This window comes from Artemia sp. Qi Xiang Cuo, chromosome 16, assembly GCF_049724085.1.
Source record: "Artemia sp. Qi Xiang Cuo chromosome 16, ASM4972408v1, whole genome shotgun sequence".
Classification (NCBI taxonomy): domain Eukaryota; kingdom Metazoa; phylum Arthropoda; class Branchiopoda; order Anostraca; family Artemiidae; genus Artemia; species Artemia sp. Qi Xiang Cuo.
The window spans coordinates 41,523,819-41,550,826 of NC_142809.1; the positions used below are offsets into that span (position 1 = coordinate 41,523,819).

At 35.8% G+C, this 27,008-nt stretch overlaps 1 protein-coding gene across 1 annotated transcript in view; it reads right to left on the reverse strand.

The window, feature by feature from the left end:
• Positions 1-27,008, reverse strand: part of spz6 (Spaetzle domain-containing protein 6) — a 72,657-nt gene that overhangs the window by 10,925 nt on the left and 34,724 nt on the right. The window contains exons 6-9 of the mRNA XM_089102395.1: positions 26,104-26,218; positions 16,225-16,367; positions 9,399-9,538; positions 7,436-7,542 (exon numbers count right to left, since the gene is read on the reverse strand). Of these exons, the coding sequence (XP_088958521.1) occupies positions 7,436-7,542; positions 9,399-9,538; positions 16,225-16,367; positions 26,104-26,218 (505 nt within the window). The remainder of the gene's footprint in view (positions 1-7,435; positions 7,543-9,398; positions 9,539-16,224; positions 16,368-26,103; positions 26,219-27,008) is intronic.

Below are 27,008 nucleotides of genomic sequence, written 5' to 3' on the forward strand. Positions count from 1 at the left end.
TGTGTGTGTGTGTGTGTATGTGTGTGCGTGCGTATGTTTGTGTGTGTGTGTGTGTGTGTGTGTATTTGTGTGTGTGCGTATGTGTGTGTTTGTGTGTGTGTGTGTATGTATGTGTTTGTGTATATAGGTGTGTGTGTGTGTATGTGTATGTCTGTGTGTGTGTTTGTGTTTGTGTGTGATTCTTTGTGTTAAATTTGGGGTTTTTGTGTGTATGTTTTTTTATTTGTGTGGTTGTTTGTGTGTTTTTGGGTGTGTGTTTGTGTGTTTGTTGGTTTGTTTGTGTGTGTGTGTATTTGTTTGTGTATGTGTTTGTGTGTATTTGTTTATTTGTATGTGTGTATTTGAATGTTTTTTTGTTTATTCGTATGTGGTTGTTTGTATGTTTATGTGTGTATGTGTGTTTGTATTTCTGTGTGTGTGTGTGTATGTTTGTGTTTGCTTTTGTGTTTGTATGTTTGTTTGTTTATGTTTGTGTGGGTGTGTGTGTGTGAGTGTGTCTCAGTGTGTGTGCGTGTATGTGTGAGTGTATGTGTGTTTGTGTTTGTGTTTGTGTGTATGTGTTTTTTTATGTGTGTTTTTATGTTTGTGTGTGTATTTGTTTGTTTATGTGTATGTATGTGTTTGTTTATGTATTTTTTTATGTTTTTGTGTATATGTATGTTTGTATGTTTTTGTGTTTGTGTGGATATGTGTGTGTTTGTATGTGTATGTGTTTATGTGTGTGTGTGTCAGTGTGTGTGTGTGTGTGTGTGTGTGTGTGTGTGTATCTGTATGTCTGTAAGTTTGTGTGTTTATGTGTGTTTTTGTTTTTTTGTATTTGTGTGTATGTATGTGTGTGTGTATTTGTATGTGTGTATGTGTGTGTCTGTGTGTGTCTTTATGTGTGTGTGTATGTGTGTGTATGTGTATGTGTATGTGTGTGTGTGTGTGTGTATGTTTTTGTGTATGTTTTTGTGTTTATATATTTGTTTGTTTATGTTTTTGTATGTGTGTGTGTGTGTGTGTGTGTATCTGTGTGTATGTATGTATATGTGTATGTGTGCATGTGTGTGTGTGTCTGTGTTTGTGTATCTGTTTTTGTATGTGTTTGTATGTGTGTGTGTATTTTTGTGTATCTGTGTGTATGTGTTTTTTTTTATGTGTGTGTTTGTGTTTCTATGTTTGTGTTTATGTGTGTATTTGTATGTGTATGTATGTGTATGTGTGTGTGTGTATGTGTGTATGTGTATATTTGTATGTGCTTGTATGTGTGTGTATGTGTATGTGTCTGTGTGTATGTATGTGTGTGTGTGTATTTGTGTATGTGTGTGTGTGTGTGTATGTGTATGTGTGTGTGTGTATGTGTGTGTAAGTGTATGTGTGTATGTTTTTGTGTGTACGTATGCGAATGTGTGTATGCGTGCTTGTGTATACGTTTATTTGTATGTGTATGTGTATGTGTGTATGTGTGTGAATGTGTGTATTTGTGTATATGTGTGTGTGTGTCTTTCGTATAATTACTTAGTACGTTCGAAAATATTTTATGCCTGTTTTCTATTTGACATTGGGTAATGTTGGGCAAGGAAGGGGTGTTAGTTGCCTTCCAATCACTTTCAACTATTAGAAAGGGCACTAGCTATTCCAATTTCCAATTGGATGAGCCCTTTTTTGATACAAAGTATCAAACAAACAACTCCTTTGATAGAAAGTGCCCTTTTTGAAGTTTCTATGCCAATGCTTTCCATAAAAAAAACTTATATGCCTCCAGGACATAACTTAGAACCCTTGCCCTGAGGGCTGTGGGGGAGTGTCATCCTCAAAAACATAATTTCCTGACTTTTTAACAATGTCAAACAAATGGCTATCTCAAAATTTGGATTGGATGTGTTTTGGGAAATGGTGGGCGTGAGAGGGGAGTTAGTTATCCTCCAATTACTTTGACTATTAAAAAGGACACAAGCGCTTCTAACTTCCAATCGAATCAGCCCTTTTTGATACTGCATCCTATTCCAAGCAAACTACACATCCCAAATCATAGGTTTCAGACAACACACATCAACGAAAGACGGGTGCTGGGGGAGAGCCTTTGTGGGTCTGTGGGTCCCTTGTGGGCGGGTGGTCCTTTGGGAGCTCGGAGGGACCTTTGGGGACCGGGAGAGGGCCTTTGGGGGTCTGAGGAGGGCGTTTGGGGGATAACATTTCGAAATTTTTACTTTTTAGTTTACTTTTTTTTTTGCGGCGCATCCCTGTGGCGCATCCTGCGGCGCTTTCCTGTGGTGCCTCCCTGCGGCGCATCCCCTGCGGCGCGGTCCTGACCCGCGGCGCAGCCCGGCGGCGCAACCTGCGGTGCGTTCCGGGCCCCGGGCGCATCCGGGTGGCGCTTGGCTGGTCGGGGGGACCTTTGGGGGCGGGGGGCGGGCCTTTGGGGCACTGGGCGGGCGTTTGGGGTACTGGGAGGGCCTTTGGGGGTCCGGGGGCAGTTGGGGGCCTGGGGGTTCTTTGGGACCCCGTTGGTCCTTTGGGAGCTCGATGGGCCTTTGGGGGGCCCGGGGATGGCCTTTGGGGGTCTGGGTGGGCCTTTGGGGGCGCCGGTGGCCCTTTGGGAGCTTGGGGGGCCTTTGAGGGTCCAGGGGACAGTTGGGGGCCTGGGGGACATTTGGGGACCGGTGGAGGGCCTTTGGGGCACAGGGAGGGCCTTTGGGGCACAGGGAGGGCCTTTGGGGGTCCGAGGGGGCAGTTGGGGGCCTGGGGGGCCTTTGGGACCCCTTGGTCCTTTGGGAGCTCGATGGGCCTTTGGGGGGCCCGGGGATGGCCTTTGGGGGTCTGGGTGGGCCTTTGGGGGCGCTGGTGGCCCTTTGGGAGCTTGGGGGGCCTTTGAGGGTCCGGGGGGCAGTTGGGGGCCGGTGGAGGGCCTTTGGGACCCCGTTGGTCCTTTGGGAGCTCGATGGGCCTTTGGGGGCCCGGGGATGGTCTTTGGGGGTCTGGGTGGGCCTTTGGGGGCGCCGGTGGCCCTTTGGGAGCTTGGGGAGCCTTTGAGGACCGGGGGCTTCCTTCGGGGTTGGGGTAGGAGGATTGGAACCCTTTGGGGTTGGGGTAGAGGACCTCACAACACTGTTCAAATGGACCTTGTGTATTATAACGACCACAGAGTTTCACCCTCAAATTCTCGTCTAAAATCTCTTCAAAATCTTCTTTCAAAATGTCTCTAACTGTTTCGCCGAAATAGTTCCATAACCTGTCTAAAACGGTTTCGCCCAAATAATCCCTAAACGTAAATTCAGCGTGTTCCTTTGTTATTGGCATCTCTGCGCTAATGCATTTCAAATTAATAAGAAACCTTTTCCTACGTTAATCTCTTCATCTCATAAATTTTCCTAGCTAAACTATTAGGGTTTCGTTAGAATATCAATTTATCTCTCCGACTTAAAGCTCCGTGAAGCCGTATTTAAAAATAGAATTTCTATCTCTTTAGACTCCTGCATAATTCCAAGATAACAAGTGATGTCAATTATAATTCCTGACACTAAAGATCAATGAAGCCCTATTTGAAAATAGAATATTAATTTTTCTCTCTGACCTAAAGAACGTTTATCCCTCAGACCTAAGATTAAAGAAGCCTTAATGTTTCTTAATTCCCACCTTCGTTAATCAATAATTTCCCATAGCGATTATGTAAATCAAGTTCACAGGTGCTACTCGTGACAGGACCAAGTGGTTTATAGTTTTCCATGTGAGATAATTCATGTTTTTCCAAGTGAGAAAATTCCTGTTTTTTCATTCTCACTGAGAAAACCATATAACAGACATGAATTGCTGTTGACATCCATAAATGTGACAAAGTTCCTGTTTTTTAAATTCTCACTGACAAAAACCATTAAACATCCATGAAAAACATCAAATAAATCGACCGACACACATAACCATCCATGAATTATGTAAAAAAAGTTATAGGTGGCAGCAGGGGTGCGTGATCGCGCCTCCTGACCCCTCTCTACTGATGTCATAAAGAAAGATTTATAGGAAATAGGAACTTCCTGGGAGCGTGTAAAGAGATAGGTTCCGAATAAATTGGAATGAAGGAGAAGCGTGCGTAGCTATGTTGGCCTCAGGCGACTTGGTGCTGTGGTGAGTTGTTAGTAGTAGTAGTAGTTGTAGTGTTAAGTATCCTTTCTCATGTTGTCATTCGCGCGAGCAAATTCCATTTCTATCACTGTTAATCGTAACCAATAAGTGGATCACGAAGAAGAATAAATAGAAACAAATAGAAAATGTGATATAATAAATAGATATAATAAATAATATAATAAATAAATTTAATAGATAAATTAATATAAAAAATATAAATAAAATAAATTTTATAGAATAAATAATAATAAATAGAAAGGGTATTGATTATAGAAAGGAGAAATAAAGGAGATTACCTCAGTAATTCAGTAATTCAACTGGGTAGAAATAGAAACAAGAAGGTCGAAAGTGTCGTTAATAGGGAATCACAGGGAAAGAAGTTGAGCTTAAATTGTGCTTTCAGTCGTGGATGGAATTTAAGTTGCGTCTTCTGAACTTCGCTCAGTGGATCTAAGAACGTATTCATAGAGTTTCTGTTTGCTGACTTGCTGCTACTGCAATCAGGTCGCCCCAACATTAACCCACTCAGAGGCCGTTGACTTCAAAAGTAGACATTACACACTAACAAAAGTAGTCTAACAACTTCTAAAAGATTCACAACCCTTAGGAAGCAAGAATTTTTAAAGAAGTAAAAGAACCACTTAATAAATAAAAAATTATGTATAGTAAAATGGTAAAGCAGAATGACAATTCTGAGGAAAATAGATTAACCAAAAGTATATGGGCTAGATGGGTGTAGTGTTGGAGTTAAATAGAAGATAAAATAAAGAACTGATAATCATTTACTGGCCATGATTTTCAGTGAATCAAAAAAACATTTTACAAATATTGGTACTTGAATTTTGGTATCCAAACACAAGTTTGATGTCTTTAATATAAGACACTCCCTTTGTTTAGATTCGCCTCTCGTGGTGCTGTTAAATGCTAAATTGATGTAATAGCCAACTGGATATGTATAACAGTGGAACTAAAGGATAAAAATAAAATTAAAATATTAGGAAGAAATAATATTTTACTAGCTATTATTTTTTACCTATGAGAATAATTCTTTTGCAAATATTTGCAATCCAAGATCGTGTTTATTGTCACTACTGCCTGATACCAGCTTCACAGACAAATATCATGCTATGGATTTTTCAAACTTTTTCTTTATAATTATAATCTTTTGTACTTAATTTTATATTTTACAGTTTTATATTTAATTTTCTTTAATTATAATTGTTAATACATATACATGTACATACATACATATATATATATATATATATATATATATATATATATATATATATATATATATATATATATATATATATATATATATATATATATATATATATATATATATATATATATATATATATATATATATGCAAAAACTGGTAATTACAAAAATATTTGTATATACTTTAACAGGGGAGTACAATAATTCAAAAATCTTAAAAACGAAAACCAAAAGTTGGAAGCTAAAAGTAGACAATCTGTGTTAGAAATCAGACTTGTTTCAGTAATTAAGTATCTTTGAAAAGACAACAGTATGAAAAGACATATCAGTATAAGAAACGTATCTAAAGGTTGACACTAAAAACGAAAATTTACAAGTGTTATAAATGATAATTCGTTGGAATAAAAAAAAAGAAGTTTGTGAACCACTACCTGAACAACTAACAAATCTACAACCTGGACTATCATGTAAGAATAGACCAATAAGGGCAGCTAGAGCAAATTTCATTGGCAATAAATTCACATTGTATGAATATCAACAACCTGGACCATCGAATGAGACGAGACTCAAATAGCAAAAACTTACAAGTGTTATGAATAGGAACAAAAATAATTTTTTGTCCCAACACCTGCGCAATTAAAAAAATCTACAACCGGGACCATCATGTAAGACTAGATCAATAAAGGCAGCTAAAGCAAAAGGAATTGCCAAATTGTCTGAAGTAATGAAAATCAAAAATGAAGAAGAAAGAAAGATGGGGTTATAATACAAATGATGGTTCGTTGGAACCACCTGAACTATTTAACGTGATAAGACCAAGAAAACAGCCAGAAAAAAAAATCCCCATTGGCTGAAAATCAACAGCCTGGACTATCAAATGAGACAAGACCTAAAAACACCAGTTTATAAATGTTATGAATTATAATTCGTTGAGAGAAAAAGAAGTTTTTGTCCCATCATCTGAACAATTAACAAATTTACAACTTAGACCATCATGTAAAATGAGACCAATAAGGGCAGCTAAAGCAAAGGGAATTGGCAAATTGTCTGAACTAATGAAAATCTGAAATGAAGAAGAAAGAAAATGAGTTCAAAAGATAAGCGCAGGCAAGAATCAAAACGTGTCAAAATTGAAAATGATAGTTATGATGATTGGGTATTTTTACATGGATAAGGTCATCAATGCTTACCATGTCATTGTTAAAAAAACAGAAAGTCGGCGATATGTATTTCATAATGACAAAAGACAAGCCGGGGTAAAAGTCGACGTTCAACTTCTTACAAAAGCTCCAAGCTATAAATAGCTATAAACAAAGACATTGGAGTTTATTAGGACGTTAGCCAAGAAAGTGATACTGCATCAGCCTCTGTTGAAAAAACAAAGGTTTGGTGTTATATTTTTCATAATGACAAAAGACAAGCCAAGGGAAAAGGTAAAGGCCCAATAACAAAAAAAAATGTAATTTTGAAAATGTGCTAGTCTAATTTAAGGTCATTTAAAATGTTTAAGGGGTTGGTTGATGAAAATGAAGCACAGATAAATGTGATTAGAAAACTAGTGAAATAGAGAACTGCAACAGCTAAAGAAAAAGGTATGGAACAATTGACAGCGAGAATCACATTGAATTATAAACACAATTTTGAACAGTGACCTGTGGTTGGAAACTGGAAATGACGTAAATGTTATATATAACGTCTTAAGAAATTAAATGAGATGATGTATGAATATAGACTGCTAAAGAAAAGGCGCGGAAAAAACTTTCTGAGGTAAAGACGAACAAAATTGGACAATAAAATCTACGGTTGGAAAAATAGGAACAGCGGAGACTGGACACAAAAACGATCGAATTAGGTCAGGATTTAAAGGAAAAATTCTTATTTTTCCTAGGGTGGCTATAACGAACCTGCGGTGACGTCAAGACATCAAGAAGAGGCTCACGTCAGCGGTTAGAAGAAAAGCGACAATGAAAATCCATACATAGAAGCCTGTCGCGTACTGAGTGCTGGGGCTTGGTGACCCCACTATAGGTAGTATTATTCCCTGGCTGTGAATTATTTCTTTTGTTTAACTATCCCATATGTGTTCGTACTATAAATTGTTCTTACTTGATAACATCCTATTTCGTCCACACCATCGCACTGAGAGGTATCTCTCTTTCTCCTATCTTCACGAAACGTATTCGAAACATCAAATGGGGGCTTCATTTGTTTAACTAAAAAAGTATTTGAATAAATTACTATGAATTGCAAACAGTATCTTACCTATAAAGCCTATTCAACAGGTTTGAATTTGAAAAATTGTCAACCTGATTGACAATTTTAAACCCGAAGTAAGGCTGATTTCCTTACTTTAAGCTAAGACAACCAACAACAACGGTGATTGCTTTGACCTGATTTTTTTTTATTTTTGGCGAGATCCTCCTATTAAAAGTAAGCCTGTAAATGTTATAGTCTCAGAGGGTTATGAATATAATATTCTCATTTGCCCCTCGATGCGCAACCAATATTTTTTCGGTACCCGATCAAACAGGCAATAAGAAGAAGATAAGAATTCACTAGAATAATTACAAGGGGCGTATCCACGATTTTGTTCTAGGGAGGGGGTTTTGAATGGGGGAGGGAGGTAAAAAAAACTTAAAAAATCAACAAAACATGTTCTTATGCATTTTTACGAGTTTACGAGTTGTGTTTAAAATGTGTTTAAAAACGTGTTTACGAGTCGTCTGACATTTCGTAGGGAGGAGGAGGTTCAAACCCATTAATCCCTCCCCTGAATACGACCTTGACAGTAATTTTTTATTTTAAAAATGTATTTAACTAAACCTTGAGCTCTTTCCACTATAAGAGGTCTTTCTTCTATTTTAACGAGTTTTGCTTCGTCCCTAACGCAGCTCTGGGAAAAGACAGTGAGCACGACAAGGTTAAAAATCATTTTCCTTTGAATAAATTTGTAGAATTAAGAGTGTTTTTATGTTAAACGAAGACCCAAAGATGATGCAAAACATATTAACATTGAATTTAGCATGATTGGAGTCATTTTCTTTTCTTTCATATCAATCAAAATTAATGGAAAAAATTGTTCAGAGTCTTCCAAGAAATAAATCTTCAATTTTAGCCCATTTTGGACCACTGAATGGTAGTTTTATATACAAAATATTGAAAGACTATTCAAGAAAGTCCGGTTAATTTCAAAAGGACAATAAGCATGAATTGTTTCAGGCTTTAAAAGCACGCAACTAGAGTAGTTCGATTTTGAGTAATTCAACTAAAAAAAGATATAAAAGTTTTTTATTGATAATGATGATATTAGGATTAGAAACATTCTAAAATTATTACATGTATGGAAGAGGGTTTTTACTCTTTTTTTGCTTAGCTTTTTGTTGCAAATAGGCACACTATAAATTGCTGCAAATAACCACCTAACCCGGTAATGGTTTTAGGCCTCATAAACTGGGAAGGGACAAGGTATACAAGAATGCAATTGCGACAATTTCTTAGTTAATCAAATACTTTAATAAGAGTTTAAAAATGTAAAATAAAAGGAGTTTAATGTCAGACAAAACAAGAGAGGCTACTGCCCCCCCCCCCCCTACCCAGGCATAGAACCGCCACTGGCCTAAGCTACAAACATATATATCTGTATACAAGCTTCACTGTATAAGTTACTACAGTTCTGTAAAAAGGAGAAATTTTATAACTGCATTCACACCGGAAGATTAGTGGGGTAGCAATTTCCCTCTCTTAGTAATTAATGTCAGCTTGTAAATTTATTATGTTGCAAGACACAAATTCCATATGAAAGCAAATAACAGAAATATAAATTTAGAGTTTCTCGACTGTTAATAGAGATCAAATACTGTAATTCAAGTTTTTTCGTCAGAAGAGTTTCCTAGTTAGTTCTATAAATGATAAAAGAAAAAGTGTTTTTATTAGGAAAAAACGAAACTTTAAAATTCCAAAATTCGATGCTGGGAATTTAAGACAGAAATGTCACGTAACGCTTTCTGAATTGCCACGTTTGAAGCGGGATTACATTCAGATCTTAAGTTAAGATTTATAGATAACGTACCTCTGTCTTTCTTAGTGTCGGCCACAACATCCGCAACACTGTTGAAGCTGGAAAGAGGATAATATAGCTCCGCTACTAAAAGAGATACCCACCTTGGTGAAGCAAGACAGGTTCCGTCAAGATAGTGACAACGCTGACTTCTAAAACGAAATATGTTTGTTTATTTTAATTTCTTTTTTACTACTGATACTTCCACAGGAACATAGGTCTTATGTTATTGGATAACAATGCCCGATTCACAATATGTGGATACAATGGACATTGAACATAACTAGAGCGCCTAAAATGCAACCTGGGCGTAATTTGGTGAGCAGTATGATAATCAAATTTTAATCGTAAAGTAATGATTGACTAATTAAAGTTAAAGTTTAAGGCATACATTTTTTAAAATAACAAATTTGAAAGCTTGGAGTAAAGTTTTCTTATCTGTATGATGAATCTGGCAGAAGCAACAAATACTTAGCATTAGCAAACAATTGCTTGAAATATAATATGTGGAAATTGCTTTACAAACCAATTTTTTGTTATTTAAACTGTCAAGTTCTGTAGCAAAGTATAAGTTTGACACTAAAACGTGAATAATTGTGACTGAGTTGTGGCTTAGGCATAAATAAATAAAAGATTAACTTAGTTACTATCGCATTAAAGAATATAGATACCGAATTACCTAGATACCGATACCTAGTGGCTGAATAGTTTGCGTTATAAGAAATGTTATAAGGAATGATCAAGGGAAAAAAACAACGGTAGAAAAAAAAATGAGAGACGAAAAGACCTGGTTGGATTTATGTGCACAATACCCAATTGTCTGGTAAATAACTGGCTGATCCCTTAATTCAAGGTTAAGAGGTACAGTTTCAGTTTATTATCATATTTTGCAGGACAATATAGCTAGTCTTTGTTTTGCATTAATTTCATTATTAAAAAAAAACAAAGCTATTCCACGGTAGACTACCCTGTACAGGATAATTTCAGACCCCACCCCCTGAACATCAAGGAAAACCACTTTTTTGCATGAGAGCACTGAAGTGCTCATTTTTCTTATTCTTCGCCTTTTTTCCTTCACTGCTAGTGATGTGCTACAAACTGAGTAAAATTAAAAAAAATGTCTTAGGCTAGATTCGAGCCTAAGTTATCACGGACAATAGATGCCCGTAAAAATATCCTTACCACTATCACGCCATGTCATCTCAAACCATGTTTGTTTTATGTTTCTAGCTGTTTCCAATAACTCATTTGTTACATGCTAGAAATTTATAACAGCAAGATAGCTAATAACTCGAAAGTCTTATGACCATTCAATTCGCCTTGCTATGTTCTTTTCAAATATAAATTTGCCTAAAAGCTTGTTGATTTGATCAAGGGTTACGAATTGAGCCTTTAAACATATCTCCACCATGTTGAAGCTGCCACCTAGCTCTAGTGGCGATAACTAGGGAGAGGGTGTAAGGTAGCCTGTTCACCCCTAGGTTTTGAAAAATATTTTTTAGAGTATTTGTATTAAAAAATGCCCTTTTCAGTATTTTTATTGAAAAATTTAAAAACCAAAAATCTACTCCCCTCTTATGTGCTAAAAAGTTCATTTTGCCATCATCAGTAAATTTTTCGAATTGACACCACTAGCCGAAAACCGGCCTAGCCAAAAGAACTAGCATAGTTCCATAAATCAGATGACGATTAACGAAACTTATTAAGAGGGCTGTTAGGCCGATTATACAATATAGGGGATTCGAAACCTCAGATTTAGAGTTTTTGACCATGGAGATTATAACGGTATCTTTTCTTTGCTCTTCAGCCTTTCCACTCCAAAAATGGCACCAGAAGTGCCATTTTTGGGTGCCATATGGCACCCAAAAATAGTTTGCCAGAAGAAAAATCTCGGATAAGTGTTTGTTTTTTTATTTTCTTTTCCAGGGGTAATTGCATCAAAGCAATGATCCAAGAATATTGGGAGAGGGCTCATTCAATCAAAATCAAAAGATCAAGTGCCTTTCTTAAATTATCAAAAATACTAGAGGCGAAAAATTATCAAAAATACTGGAGGCGAGATAGCCCCTTCCCCCACCCCCTTCTCCCATAAACATCGGATCAAAATCTTGAGATAGCAATTTGATGCACCGTTGTTGAAAGGTCCAATAACTATGTCTTTGGGAATAATGTAGCCCCCACACGGTCAGATCCAGGATTTTTGTAGGGGGGGGGGGAATAGGTTGAGCCGATAAACTTGCGCTAGGAGCAAGTTTAATTAACGCAAACTTGCGTTAATTAAGTAAATTACACTACGTAAGACGACGTTAGGTGGGGGGCGACCCCCCTCACCCTACCCCTGGATCCACCACTGAACCCTTATTGTCCCAGGGGAAAGGGCTGTAAGCTAAGTAATTTGTCCATTATTTACATATAGTTACGGAATTTTTATTTGGGAGGGAAGAAATATTCAGCGGGGGAGGGGAAATTTCACGGGAAAAATTTTTCATGGGGAGTAAATTTTCTGTGGAGAATTTTCCAGGTAAAATTTCATAGAGTGGGGGGAGGTGGATTTCCGGGCATAATTGGAAACGGTTAGAAATTAAATAAACAAAAAAAAAATTTCAACTGAAAGTAAGGCGCAACACCAAACTTTAAAATGAATAGAGATTATTCCAGTATATGAGGAGGGCTACCCCTTCCTCAACCCCTGCTCTTTAGACTAAAGTTTGACTGTCTGTCAAAATTATTTAAGAAAAACAGTTCAAGCACATTGGCCGTTGAATTCGAGTGAGAAGTCGTTTAAAAGAACTTTAAGACTTTAGCTTAATGATACAGGATTGAGGAAGAGGCAACCCCCTAATATGCGGAATAATTTATGTTCGTTCTGAGTTTGGATGTTGTTTCTTACTTTCAGTTGAAAAAAATGTTTTGTTTTTATTTCTTACAGTTAAGATTAATCGATATAATAGCTACTGCTCTTGAATCATCTAGAAATACCAATTTTTTCTCACTTGGCAGTTTTTTGAAAATACAAATTAAAACTTTTGGTTGATACGATTCATTCTTTAGTCAGCTATCACTGTAACCGTGATAACAGCATTGGATTTTACGTTATTTTTGGCCAGGATAGTAAATAAAGTGAGACTATACTTGGTATAATACTGTAAGTGTTAAAATACCAGGTTTCCTTCGGTATTCCTTGGCAGGGAGGATACCAAGGAGCCACCGAACCAGGGTCAAAGCGGTTTCACCTTTTGCAATAGTTTCAACTCGATTTTATTACCGTATATGCACCCCAACTTTAACCCTACTGCCTAAGATGGTTGTTGAAAGTAGTTGTGTTACTTTACTGAAAAGAAAATACATTTTGAGCGTTTTCTCCTATAAAACGTTAACAAATCCAAAATTGCTGCGGTTCACGGGATGAACATTATTATCATAGACAGCGCCATTACACTGCCTAAGTAAAGAGCAAAGGGCGATCTATCTATTATTTTACCCCCATTGTTACTCTATCCAATCAATTGTCGCAGAAACTGTGTAGGAGGCTTATTCGATTGGAAATTGAGAAATCTAGCACCTCTTTTAAGAAACAGAGGTGATTGGAGGGCAAACACCCCCTTCCACACCCTAGCCCTTAGATCCAGGCTCAACACTGATAGAAATTTTGAGATAGCTATTTTATCAAGAAAGTCAAAAGGTCCAACAACTATGCCTTCAGGGATTACAAGTTCCCGCCCAACCACAGTCCTTACGGCCAGGGCTGTAGGCTGTGCAAGTTACCCTTGTCTTACATAAGGTTTTGTTATTTAGATAAGGGGTATGTTTGATCCTGGATCTTGAAGAGGAAGGGTTTTAAGATGAAACTTTGAGAGCCTATTGAGAATATTGAAATAAATCAAAATGCACTTAGTGCGCTCAGGTTGTCAGAAGGGCATATTAGCAATATCTCAATAACGGCTTAACGTATTAAGCTAAAATTTTCAGGGCTATCACTGCTAATATTGCTATTAGGGCTGCTGCTACAACTGTTACCCCTAATTTTTAACATAATGAAAAGGGTTTAAGTGCATATAGGTTGTAAAAATGGCATAGACACAATATCTCAGGAACAGAAAATGAAATTAAGCTGAAACATTCAGGGACATTTGGTGGGGATACAAAACTAAATAAAAAGGTACTATTTACAGGTAGGTTGTCAGAAGGGCCTGTCTACAATATTCTAGGAACGGCTGAGGGTATTGAGTTGAAACTGTTTGGACAACTACTAGAATAATTACTACTACTACACCTACTATTGCTACGTACCACTGCTGCTACTACTGATCTTTTTAAAACTGCTATTGAGCTAAATTAAAATTTATATAAGTGCATGCAATTTGTTCAAATGGCATAAATAAAATATATGAGGCCGATAACACGGTACCAAGTTGAAAGTTTCAGGGAAGGTTGATGGGGATGAAAAACTAAATCAATAGGCACTTGTTTATACAGGTTATTAGAACGGCGTATCAGCAATACCTGAGGAAGGACTGAGAGCATTAAGTTGAAACTCTCAGTGCTACTATTACTTCTACTACTACTAATACCACTAATACTATTACTACTACTCAAGATTTTTTATTCTACAATTTTGTTTGTTTGGGTGTCTTATTAAGTCATTGTATAGTAATTGTTTTATTTTGTTAGGGTATTGGGACTGAGCAAAATTCTAAAACTTCCAAATAGCGATGCATCTTGGCATTAAATGTTTTTCTCAGAGCCATTTCCTATGGAACGGGTGGTCTTAGAGACTTTGGAAGGGACTCATTCGATCGGAAAGTAAAAATTCTAGTGCCATTTTCAAGAGTCAAAAGTTATCGAATGGAACTAAATCAAGAGAGTTTAAGTGCAGCCAGGCTGTCAAAATGGCATAGATTCAGGACCTCAGGATTGGAAGAGGGCATAAAGGTGAAACCTTAAAAAAAAGCTTATGGGGATATAAAACTAAATCAAAACGAACTCTACATATTCAGATTGTCAAAAAGGCGTACCAGCAATATCTCAGTAACGGCTGAGGGTATTAAGATGAATCTCTTTGGGCTGTTACTAGTGCTACTTCTACTACTACTGCTGCTACAACTACTACTGCTACCAATATCATTACTTCTACTACTAATTTTACTACTATAATACTACTACTACTGTTACTAATGCATAATACACGCTATGTGCATGCAGGTTGTCAAAAGAGAGTATCATAAAAATCCCAGGAATAGCTGATGGTACTATACCTAAACTGTCAGGGCTACAACTACTACGACTGGTGCTAATATTGCAACCACTATTTTTTAGAGTTCAATTTTATGCAATATATAAGTTCATAAGTTTTTTATTCCACATTCACAAACAAATAAGTAAATTAAACGGCACTTTCGCTTTGAAGAAAACCTATGAGGGTTTACGGTCGCGCGAAAGTCTACGGAACTTTGTACCTATTAACTCAACTATTTACTTAAACCTCAACTGTTTAATTAAAACAATTTCAAATAAGCAAAAGGTAAATAAAATCTAACCTATATATATATATATATATATATATATATATATATATATATATATATATATATATATATATATATATATATATATATATATATATATATATATATATATATATATATATATATATATATATATATATATATATATATATATATATATATATATATATATATATATATATATATATAAATATATATATATATATTGCTGCTATCGCTACTGTAAATTACTGTGAGGACGATTATTACGTATGCCACTACTACAGCTACTAATGCTGTTACTAGATATAGATTAGATTAAATACGGGTTACGCTTAACCCTGTTTAAGCTTTCACTTGCTTGCAGCATATAAACCCCTTTAATAAATATAATATCGTATGTTAAGGAAATAAATTAAGAAAGAGAGCAGAAGATAGGAAAGAAAAAGAAAAAACCCTGCACTTTTTCGGCTCCTGGTCGCAACAACCCAGTTTACCAACAATTCGTTCCATTTACCAACACAACCAAAACCCTTGCTTCCGTCCAACAGAAAGAAAAATCTTTTTATGAGGAAATTGAGACCAAACAATTTCAATTTTAATTTATGAATTCAAAAAATTATACAACCCGAAACAAATTGTTTAAGGTCTCTACGGAAATTGCATAAGTTCGCTGACTTTTTTTAAAATTCAGGCAATACTCAATATGATGTAATCGCAGTAAACTGCAAACACTTGTGGCTGCAAATTCGACTATTAGAGACTTTGACTATTTGCGACTGCGACTACTTGCGACTGTGACTGCTTGCAACGGCAACTACTTGCAATTACACCCTGTCCCTTAGAAGTCCTAGGGGATTAGCCCTGCTCCTGTTTTTGGTAGTAATAATATCTGTTCCTTTTAAATTTGACTTGATTATTAATTGTATTTTCTATTCGTTTTGGTTCTCAGTTATTAATTGAAGGTGATTTCTGTTCATTTTAAAGTGTCTATTATTATTTGACTTTTTTTTCTTTTCAAATTTTAGTTCTTTATTTTTCCTCGAAAACTTCTTTTTTGGAAGGTTATTTAAAAAAAGAACAATAGTTTCCTACTAAGGATGAACATCAGTAGTGTAGTCGAGATTGAGTCTGTGGAATTGGACCCCTTCCAATTGTCAAAAACGTCTTAATAATAAAAGATGTTTGCTTCTTGATTATTAAAGAGTTCTACGCAACGTCTCCCTAAATTGGATTCCCCCGTCTAAAATAGGTTTAACCCCTTCTTAGTTTGAAATAGGCTGGGCCACTACATGTGTATTGCATTTCAAACAATCTTAAAAAGTGCTACTTACATACACTTGATCACTTCTGTTGTCTGAGTAAAGTACCCTTCATACGGTATTTGAACAACATATCTCCAAACGCCTTGATAGTTTTTGGCAAAAACAGGAGTTACATACTGCGAAGATGACGGACAGGGTGTCATAGGCTCTTCCTTTAAAAAACAGCAAAATTAAGAAGTTATTTCGTAATAATTTTGCTGGGAGCCCCTCTTGGATTTTGTATTAAGCATTGAAGCCTCTATCCATAGTAAATTCACTAATTTGAGTCAAGTTTGTATAAACAAATAAAAGAAAATTATAATGTTAGCTAAGAAAGAAAACCAAGGAAAAACGCCCCTTTGAGGCTTTAATGTCAGTTAGTTCATTGTCCAGTTGACGAAGAGAAGCTTTTTAAAATCCTTGTGACGACGCATAAAAGTTTTTGATTATAAATGTACCTGGGACTAGGTTCCTAAAAGTCGATTCGATTTGACTGCAGCAATCTTCCAGATTGTGTTCGAGAATGGGTTGGAAGTTTTATATTTTTAAATGTGGCTCCCAGACTTTGGATGGGTTTTACTAGATGGGTTTTTCATGTATAATGGTTTACTGTTTCCAGACTCCCGTTCATTACAGTTTTGGTTCTGTTGATATTGTCGTTCTTCAATTAATACTTATTTCCGTAAATGGTTTGCATTTTAAGATTACAGTAGCATTTTAAGATTTTTTTTTTTACAGTATAATCCTGAAATGTGTGATCATGCTTCCAGTTGATACACTTAACTAATATCGGTACTTGTAAGATAAGCGAACTATCGCTTAAGTTGTTCATTCATTGACGCATTATAGAACCGTTTTTTTTTCGTTGGTTTCTTTCATCTTATCGTGAGACAAGAAAAAGAGAAGTGATAGAATAGATGGAAAATATATAATCTGGGCTATATATTTGCCAATTAGGGGGGGGGGGGGTTAAAGTATTTGGACAGTGTGAAGTTAGAAAGCAATTCTTACTACATAATATGCAGCATAATTGTACTCAACAGATTAGGTTTACAGACCTACTAACTTTATCCCCCCCCCACCTAATGTGCAAATTGGTACCCCAAATTTGTTTTTAAAGTATTATATTTTTATCTTACTTCGGTATGTTTCATTAGGATTAAGCGTCAGGAAAACATATTAGAAGAATATTTGGTAGTGGGTGGGGCTATCATACAAGTAAAGTCGTTTTACGATTTCAGCCGAAAAAGCATAGACTCTAAATTCTGGCTACAAAATCCTGTCTAAATATGTAAAATAAACAGTAAGCACTATTCGTGATCTTTTAAAGCGGCAAGTATGGCTTACACGATATTATTTGCCGTTGTTTTAGCGGCTCGGCTGTCAAATCGATTAATTTCATAAGACAAAAAGCAACAAATTGTGACAGAAATGATAAATTATTGGTATCAGAATAGAGTGTAAGTCGCTTGGTGGAAAACCAGCATTAAAGAGTTTGTTTTGTTTCTGTCAGGAATGGAGTTTGTAATTTGTTTTCTATAATTTTATTTTGGATTTCAATGATCAAAATTTTTTCTGTTAAATTGCAGAATTAATCCTTATTTTTAGAAATTTACCATAAAAATGTACAAAGGTAATAATCAATTCCATACTTCAATCACAGTTGCGTCAATCAGAAGGGAGAGGACATGTATAGATTTTGAGAGTTCCCTTTTTCGAGGTATTTTTATTGTAGAATACCTTTTTCTTTTGGTCTTTCTTGAAAATTTTTCAAACAGACGAATTTATCCCTAGACTCTTAAAAATACATATTACCTCTTCAATTTTTTTTTATTGACACCGCTTTTCGACAAAAGAGATAAAAGAAACCCCATTGTAAAAAGTAAGCTTAGCTTTCATTGATTTACATTTTTGAGCTATTTTTGATAACCAGGTGCATTTTACCTTATTTTTTCTAAGTTTTTGAAGGGGCAAAAAGACCTGCCTTTTATAAAATCTGATTACCTGTGTCAACTTAAGCCACTATACAGGACAAAATGTTAAATTTCACCTGACTGGGTCTCCTGTGTGACATTTTAGGTAAGGGAAAATAATGAAATTCTTATAGATCGTTATATTTTTTTACAAATAGTCCCTCTGTTTCTCCGTGCTTTGACCCTACAATCTAAAAAAGTAAAACTGGTCAGTTTTACTTCTGAACGGCTGGTCTATATTTAAATAGGTGTTTTTGTTTTGTGCTTAAACCAGAAATTTTCCATTGCAAAAACGCTCATGATTAAAAAATCAATATCAAATAATAATAATCTCCACTTAACACTGTTATTTTAAACTGAAAATTGTCAGTGCTTTTGGTTTATTTTACTTTTAGTTTATCAAATATATGGCAAGTTGCTTAAAAATAAACGAAGTACCATTTAGCTTGATATTTGTCATAAGTTTGAGGCAAGCTGTTATTTTTAGAGGGGGAGGGGGGTGCTAATCATTTTTACTAAATCATATTCTTATTAAAGTGATAATCAACGTCAACCAACATTTAAATATTAGCTAAAAACTAACTTTAGATCAGCGAAAACTAAGCTGGATAATCATAAATTAAGTAAAAGATGTTATTTTGAAACCAAGCTTCGATCACTTCATAAAATTATCCCCAAAGTTGGATTGATTTATGAATAGTCTATGAAATCATAATTGTTAGTAAATCAGAGTTTAGGATGAAATATTTATATTAACCGACCGAAAGGCAGATAATCTGGAAAATTTGAAAAAAAATATATTTGAAAGCCTAATCAGAGGCAAAACTCTAGCATTGCCTATGGTAAAGAGTCATAAGGTTTCAATGCATTATCTATAACTGTTTTTTTAGAGTCATTTCGTATGGAAGGGGTGGTCGTTGAAACTTCCGAGGCTATGGTTAGAAATTAATAAATCTTGTGCCTTCTTTAAGTTTCAAAAATGATCAAAGGGCAACCAGAGCCGCTCCAACGTCCTTTTTTGGGTGCCTTCCTCGCAAAGGAATCTCATCAAAATTCTGAAATAGCCATTTTGTTCAAAGTCATCTAAAGATCCATTAACTATGCCTCCAGGGATGACATGACTCCCCAAAGTCCCTGGGGCACCGAAAATTGCCCATTGTTTTTTACATGTAGGGTTGGTCACTTCGAAAGGGCGGAATGTTTGATCCTGGGTTTCCAAAAAGGCTAAATTATTAAGGTGAAACTTTCAGAAAATGTTGAGGGAGATGGTGAAAAAATAAATCAAAGTAACATACACTGTGTGCATCCTGATTGTCAAAAGGGTGTATCAGTAGTATCTCAGGAACAGCTAAGGGTATTTAATTGAAGCTTTCAGGGTGTGTTGAGGAGGATGTTGAAAAGTGATTGGAGGGCAAGCAACCCCCGTCGCCCTTTAAAGATGCCTGTATTTAACGCTCAGAAAAATTCTGAGATAGCCATTTCGTCAAAATATACAAAAGCTCCCAATGACTATGCCTCGGGGATGACATGAACCACCATAGCCTCCCTGCAATTCGCCTAATATTTACATACAGGATTCATTATTGGAAAAGGTGGGATGGTTTGTGTCCCAAAAGGCTAGGATTATCAAGGTAAAACTTCAGGGACCGTTGAAGAGGGTCCTGGAATAATTCAAAAGACTCTACTTGCATCCAGCTTATCAAGAGGGCGTATTTGCGGTATCTTAGAAACGCCTAAGGGTATTAACTTGAAACTTACAGGGCTACTTCTACTGCTAACCCTGTATCTACGACAATTTTTATCTACGACTACTTGTGACGGCATCTGCCTTAAACTAAAACTCAGACTACGACTTTGACTTATAGAGACTACTAATAATTACAACTGTAAGTACTTGCGAAAGTAACTACGATTACTTGCGACTTCGAAAATTTGCGGCTGCGACTACTTGCAACTGCATCTACCTGCGACAGAGACTACTAACCACCGCGCTTATTGGTACTTACAAGGGTGACTGCGACTAATTTGACCGCAGATTCTTATGGCTGCAACTGTAACCACTTACGACTACAACTGTAACTGCTTCTGACTGCGACAGTGACTACTTGCGACTGTTACTGCGACTACATGTGACTGCTGCTGCGTTTAATTGCAAACTTGACTGCTTACGACAACTACTACCCGATTGCGACTCCGACCGTGACCGCTACTACTGCTTCCATTGCTACTACTACAACTACTACTGCTATTACTGTTGATCTAAATCAAAAGAGTTTAAAAGCATCCTGGTTTTTAAAATGTTTTATCTGCAATATCTCAGGAATTCCTAAGGGTATTATGTTGAAAATTTCAGGGAATTCTTAGGGTGATGTTGAACCAAATCAGGAGACTCTATGCTCATTCAGGTGCTCTGAATGGTTTTTCTGCAGAACTTTCAGAGAATGTTGAGAGAGCTTTGCACTAATTCAAAAGACACTAGATACGTCCAGTTGGTTAAGAGAGCGTATTTGGGCATATCTGTATCGATCTTAGGAACACCAACGGGTATTTAATTTCAAACTTTCAGGGAATAAGGGGGATATGAAAGTAAGCCAAACTACACCATGTGCATCCAGGCTATCAAAATGGTATATGCAATATCTAAGAAACGGTAAGGATAATTAAGTCACAATCGCTAGGGAGTGTTGGGGGAGATTTTGACATACATCAAAAGACACTACGTGCCTCCTGTTTTTCAAAAGGACATATGTGAAGTATCTGAAAACATCTAGGATATTAAGTTAGAACGTTCAAGAAGTATTGAGAGGGATGTTGAAGTCCATCAGAAGATATTGTGCGTATCCATGTTATCAGAATGACATCTTTTTCACATCGCACCAAGCAAACGCTCACACCAAAGTCACAAAGAACAGAGTTTAAAGACTCAGAAATAAATAGAGATGAGTATGCCTGTCATAAATATTAATTAGCTAATTTATGTTTAACTCATAATTATCAACAGTAAAAAGTAAAGAAATACAAAGAAAAAAGAGACGAAAATAAAGCAAAAACAATAAACTAGAACCAAAACATTGGATAAGACTATGAAATGCGTAAGACTTTGAATAGAACCAGGCAGTTCCTCATGTAGCAGGGCCAGTTTTTCTTATATTCTGAGCAGTTAAGTTTTTTTTCAATTCTTGTATTCTTATGCCAAGTTAGCAGAACAATAAAAATCTTAAACCCCAAAAACGCACTGAACGGAATACTCGGATTTTTTTTTTTGTGGAAAATTTGAAACAAAGCGGAGCTTTCACATCAGACAACGTTCAGAACTTAAGAACATAAATTAGAATATAATATTTTAATAGATAACCTGAAAACCCGCAAAACTGGAAACGTCTTCATAATTTTAACCAATAATAAAGCTTTGGCAATAAGAAATTAATAACAAGCAGAAATTAATTTTTAAGAAATCGGGAAAAAAAGTTTATTTCAAATAAAAGTAAACTGCGATATTCAAAGTTAAGACGAGCAGATATAAAGTTTTGAGTTAATAAAAACTTAAAGCGACCAGAAATTACTACCAAACAAAAAACGGAACCAAAAATTAACAGAAGTTAAAATAAACAATCACATATATCATAAAGATTAACAGCTATACTGATATAGATGAACTAAAAAATCCTAAACTGAGAGAAAATCAAAATGAATACTCAAGTCAGACATGAGAGGAAAATAAATTACAACTAACATGAATTTGACTACTGCTCTCCCTCCCCCCTAACCTTATACCTTATAAAGTCTTTTGTGTAATTTGAGCTTTACTGAAAACAAAATGTATAGCTCTTTTCAGTCATCTTTATTATTATAGTGAATTTTTTCTTCATTGTTTTGAAACATTAAAGCACACTCTTCCATAGATATACAGTTTTTGATAAAACCCAAATTACGTAAAATACTTTTAAAGCCTTGCGGTTAGGAGATGGCAAGTAGCCAACCTCCTGTTTGTAGTATTTTTTGTTCGTTTTAAGTTTGAATTGAGTATTCATTTTAATTTTTACTTCTTCGAGAATTTATTTGTTTGCTTATGTCAGTGTCTGATATTTTTATGTTTGGTGCAATTATTTATTTTAAGGTCTGTTGGTTTTGTGTTCCGTTTATTCTTTGATAGTAATTTCTGGTTGTTTTAAGTTTTGACTAGTATAGAGCTTCATCTATTCTCGTCTTAAATTTTAATATGGCTTTTCAATTTTCTTTGAAAAAACTCTTTCGGAATAAAAAAAAATAGTCTATAAAGAATTACTTTCATGAACAGCATGTAAACATTTTTTTTAGTGAAATTCTTCTACTTCATTTAACGAAAATTAAATACACCTAAAAGAATAAGAATAAAAGAATAGAACTGGAAAAAAAGATAAAAAGACAACATTAATGTTAACAAAATAACAGCAACAGTTTTATCAAAGGAAATGAAACGTTAGATATTTATTTTACTGATATTTGTCGTCTACTGCTACTAATACCCAGTGTCGTTTCTAGGCAAAATGTTTAAGGGGGGAGAGGGGGAGCAAGACATTTACCGACTAGATGGTCATTTTTACCGACTGTTTTTTGTTAATAATTAGCATAATGTCCCTCTCGAATACAACACGTAAAATCACCGCACGAGTCGGTAAAACCGCTGCATTTACCAACCGAGATTCAGATTTTGGTACATATCATGTCACTATTTTAATGCTCTTTATTTAACCAAATATAAAGTTGTGGCACCATCTATAAAATCACGACAGGAGTCGGTAAAAATGTTGCGTTTACCGACCAAGTTCGAAATTTCTGTGGATGACGTGTAAGTATTTTCGTGGTCTTTATTGAGCCAAACAAAGAATTTTACTGAATTATATTTTTTACCGAGTGACCAAAAACATTGGAGGAGGGAGCCCCCTCCTCCCCCCCATACGTGACGGCGCTGCTACTACCACTACTAACAAATCACTGCAACACCAAGCAGGCTGAGCTTCTTACAGCTGTGTATCCTCCTCCTCCATCCCAATCTATTCAAAGCCTCCCTCTTTACATCCTCCCAAGACTTACTTTGACTTATGTCTCCTGCCGGGCGCTGCTCGGCGTAGAGAGTGACGTCTGCCTCCTCCATCCACTTCGATCCATGGCAAGCGTTCGCACATCGCTCAACCTGATATTTGCCATCGTTAGGAACTCCGACAAGCTGTCAGACCATCGTTTCTTCGGTCGGCCGCGAGGTTGCTTCCAACCGGCTTTGACAGGGTCGAAGTCATGGATCGTTTTCGCAGGTATGTGTGGAGGCATTCGAAGTAGGTGTCCGAACCATCGTAGTGTTCGCTCGCAGGATGTAAAGCCTCCCTCTTTACATCCTCCCAAGAAGTTCTATTAAATCTTTCCTTACCATCTCTTGCCACTCAATTTGAGGATGACCCACTTTTCGTTTGGCCCACGTGAATGGTCGAAAAGCACGATCTTTGGTAATCTGTCATCCTTCATCCACAGCATGTCATAGCTATTTCCACCTTTTTCTTGTTATAGCCCTTGAAAGGGGGATAGAACCACATTTTTTGTGCAATGTACTGTTTTAGATACGACCAATCAGTAGTGTGCCCAAAAAATTCCGTAGGTAATTCACCCTGGAAAAGATCTAACAAATCCTCTTCCGTCTTTTTGACCGCCCACTTTTCTGAACAAAGCTTGATCACTGGCATCATTGTAGCTTCTAGTATTCTAATCTTGGTTCGCAAATTTATCTTCCTGTTATTTCAAACTTTTTTTAACTGTAAAAAAACACCTTAGGCATTTGATATTCTATTTTAAAAATATCTCTGCAGTTACCATCTTTACTAATAATACTACCTAGGTAAACAAAGCTATCCACTTGATCGATCTTCTCGCTGCTTTACATCACCTCTTCACCTTTACTTCATCCCAGTCTAAGCGACTTGTTTTTTTTTAAGAGTAACTTTCAAACCTAAGTTTGCGGCCTAGACACTCAAAATTTGCAGAAAAAATCGTTCATTTTGCTAATATTTTGTAATTCCAAGTCTAGCTCTAAGTCCGCATAATCTAAGTCTAGGAGAGTTTTACAGTCCCATTTGATTTCATGCTCTCCCATAGCCTTTGTCGTGCTCCTTAGTACCAAGTCCATCAAAATAGTCCATATAAGTGGGAATGAAAAACAGCCCAGCTTAACTCCTGATTCAATACAAAGCTATCTACTAACTTTATTTCCTACCTTAACCACAGCAATGTTATTCTCGTACATAGCACTCATCACTTTGATTTATTTATCTGGTTTACCATGCAAGGATAAGACCTTCGTTAAAGCTCTTCTATCGGCTGAATCAAATGCTTGCTCATAATTCATAGAACTGACAACTAATGAGGCTGATGACTCAGGCAGTTCTCAGACTCAATTTATTGATCTAAGAGTAAAATTTGGTCAACACAACCTCTCCCATTTCTAAAACCACAATATTTGTCCCTTAAAACTTTATCTACAGCATCTCAAAGTCTAAAAAGGATTATCACACTAAGTAATTTGCTTCCTATAGAAACCAAGCCAATGCCCCTACATTTACCACATTCACTCTTATCACCTGTCCTAAAGTTTTTAAAGTTTTTGCAAAATCACTTGGTACTTTCTTTTTTTAAAAACCATATTAATAATCATTAGTAATTTATCTCTATCTGCATAAACATTGTATGCAAAAAAAAATCCTTTACCACACTATCAGTACCTGAGGCCTTTATTATTTTCCAATGTTATTAGTGCAGTCTCTAATTCTTCCTCACAAAACAAATCATCCTTCACTTCCAAAGTGTCACTGCCTTTTTCTATTTGTTTTATATTGTTTCCTGCAATTTTACCATGGTTTACCACATTCTGAAAATGTTCTGCCCATCTCTCTTTAACTCTTTCCTTATCACTAACTGCGGCCGCGTTCCTAGCTTTAATTGGGACAATTCCAGATTGACAATCCGCTCTCAACTTTTAACATGCTAACACAATATTTTACTCTTATACCGTCTTGCTGCATCTTTCAGATTTTCAGCAATTCTATCCACCTTCTTTGCTTAGCACTTTCTTAATCAATTAATTCTTTGCATACTTTCCCAACATCCCTCATATTTCCAGATGATCTATCGCTCAAATACTTCTTGTACAAGCCCCTCATCTCCAATGGTAGACATAAAGCATTTTCACCAGTATTTATAGCCACATTTCTAATTTTGCTCCCTCTGACACCCTTTGCTACTTCACAAACTATTTTCCTAAGACCATCCCATCCTTCATCTATATTGTCAACTTTTAGACTTTAACTTAATACCCTACTGTTTCTGAAAAGCTCCTCTCAAAGTCTCATCCTGGAGTCTACCAATGTTTTAACTTCTTGGAAGGTAATTATCCTTCCTATACCTCGGTATGCAGATTTACCCTGAACACTATTAGATGGTGGACTTTACTTTTAACATCTTTGCTTTAACATAGTGTGCGGATCTTTAAAGAACGAAACGAAAAAAAAAATTGACTAAAAACGAAAAATCACAGAGAAAGAAAGTAAAATCCATTCGACAAATATTTCCACCTAAATGGAAACGACAAAAGAAATGGAATATAGATCAGCAAAGAATTCAGCCAAGCTGTTTTCAATGCGAATAATAATAATTAAAGACAAGCTCTCCAAAATAAGTTACAAATAATATAATAAAAACAATAATTATTACTTTAAGTACTATTAATACTTAAGGTGGCTTTCTGGAGCTTTTTACCAAAATATCTGCTTTTACTTTCATTATTGCCATTTCTTTGGCTCAAAATTTTCCTCGTTTCAATTTTATTTTCTCTCTCTATGATTATCCATTTTCATCTGTCCTGTCTACGCACTTTGGTTTAAAAGCTTATTTATAAGAATAATAACTGTCCAACCTTATCCATCCTGCTTTCTGCTGTCATTTTTTCATCATTTTCCATGAAGTCGAAGGATTTCAAGCTACTAGATCTTCTTCTAGTGGCTTGCCAGAATTGGAAAAACAAGCAAAACCTAAGAATAAATTGAAATGAAATATTAGTATTTGTTAAAATTATTTTAAGGACAAAGCAGGATAATTCAGTAAAAGGCATTGTATGCATTCCATCGATAAGATCTATTTAATCTAAACCTAATTAAAGATTTTTGCGAACTTGTATTTTTTCTTAAATCTTAATTGAAGATTAAATAAAAAAAAACAAGTTCATTTTCTGGTGAAAATGGCCTAAAGAGCAACATTAAAACTTAAATTGAAAAGAAATTACATCAAATATGGCGGAGGCTGCCGCCTTCCCAACCCCTTGCTCGTTAAGCTAAGGTTTTTTAGTGCTTCAAAAAAAAGCTTTTTAATCGGATTCAACAGCCCTTGTGTATCATCAGTCGTTCTTTACCAATTGGGACAAATGCCAAATTCTAGCGTAGAGAACAAGGGGTTTAAAAGGGGGAATCTCCCTTCGTTCATCGAATAGTTTCTGTTGGTTTTAATTTTAGATATTGCTCCTTATACTCTCAGCTGAAAAATTTATTTTTTGTTAAATTACTGATCGTTTTCAGGTCATGCCATTCCTAACCGAACTACAATGCGGGCCACCCGCCCCATAAATCCCCTATTTCTTATTATTGTATTGTCTATATCAACAATTGTAGATTGGTCCTTCGTAACAGCTAATGCGCATTTACGCATCAATCTGTTTGATTTTAAGGAATAATTATGAAGTATGTCAGTTTACTTTACCGCAGCTTCACAATAAATTTCAGAAATATTTTTCCGTAATAAGAAGAGGAGTGTCACCCGGTGAAACCC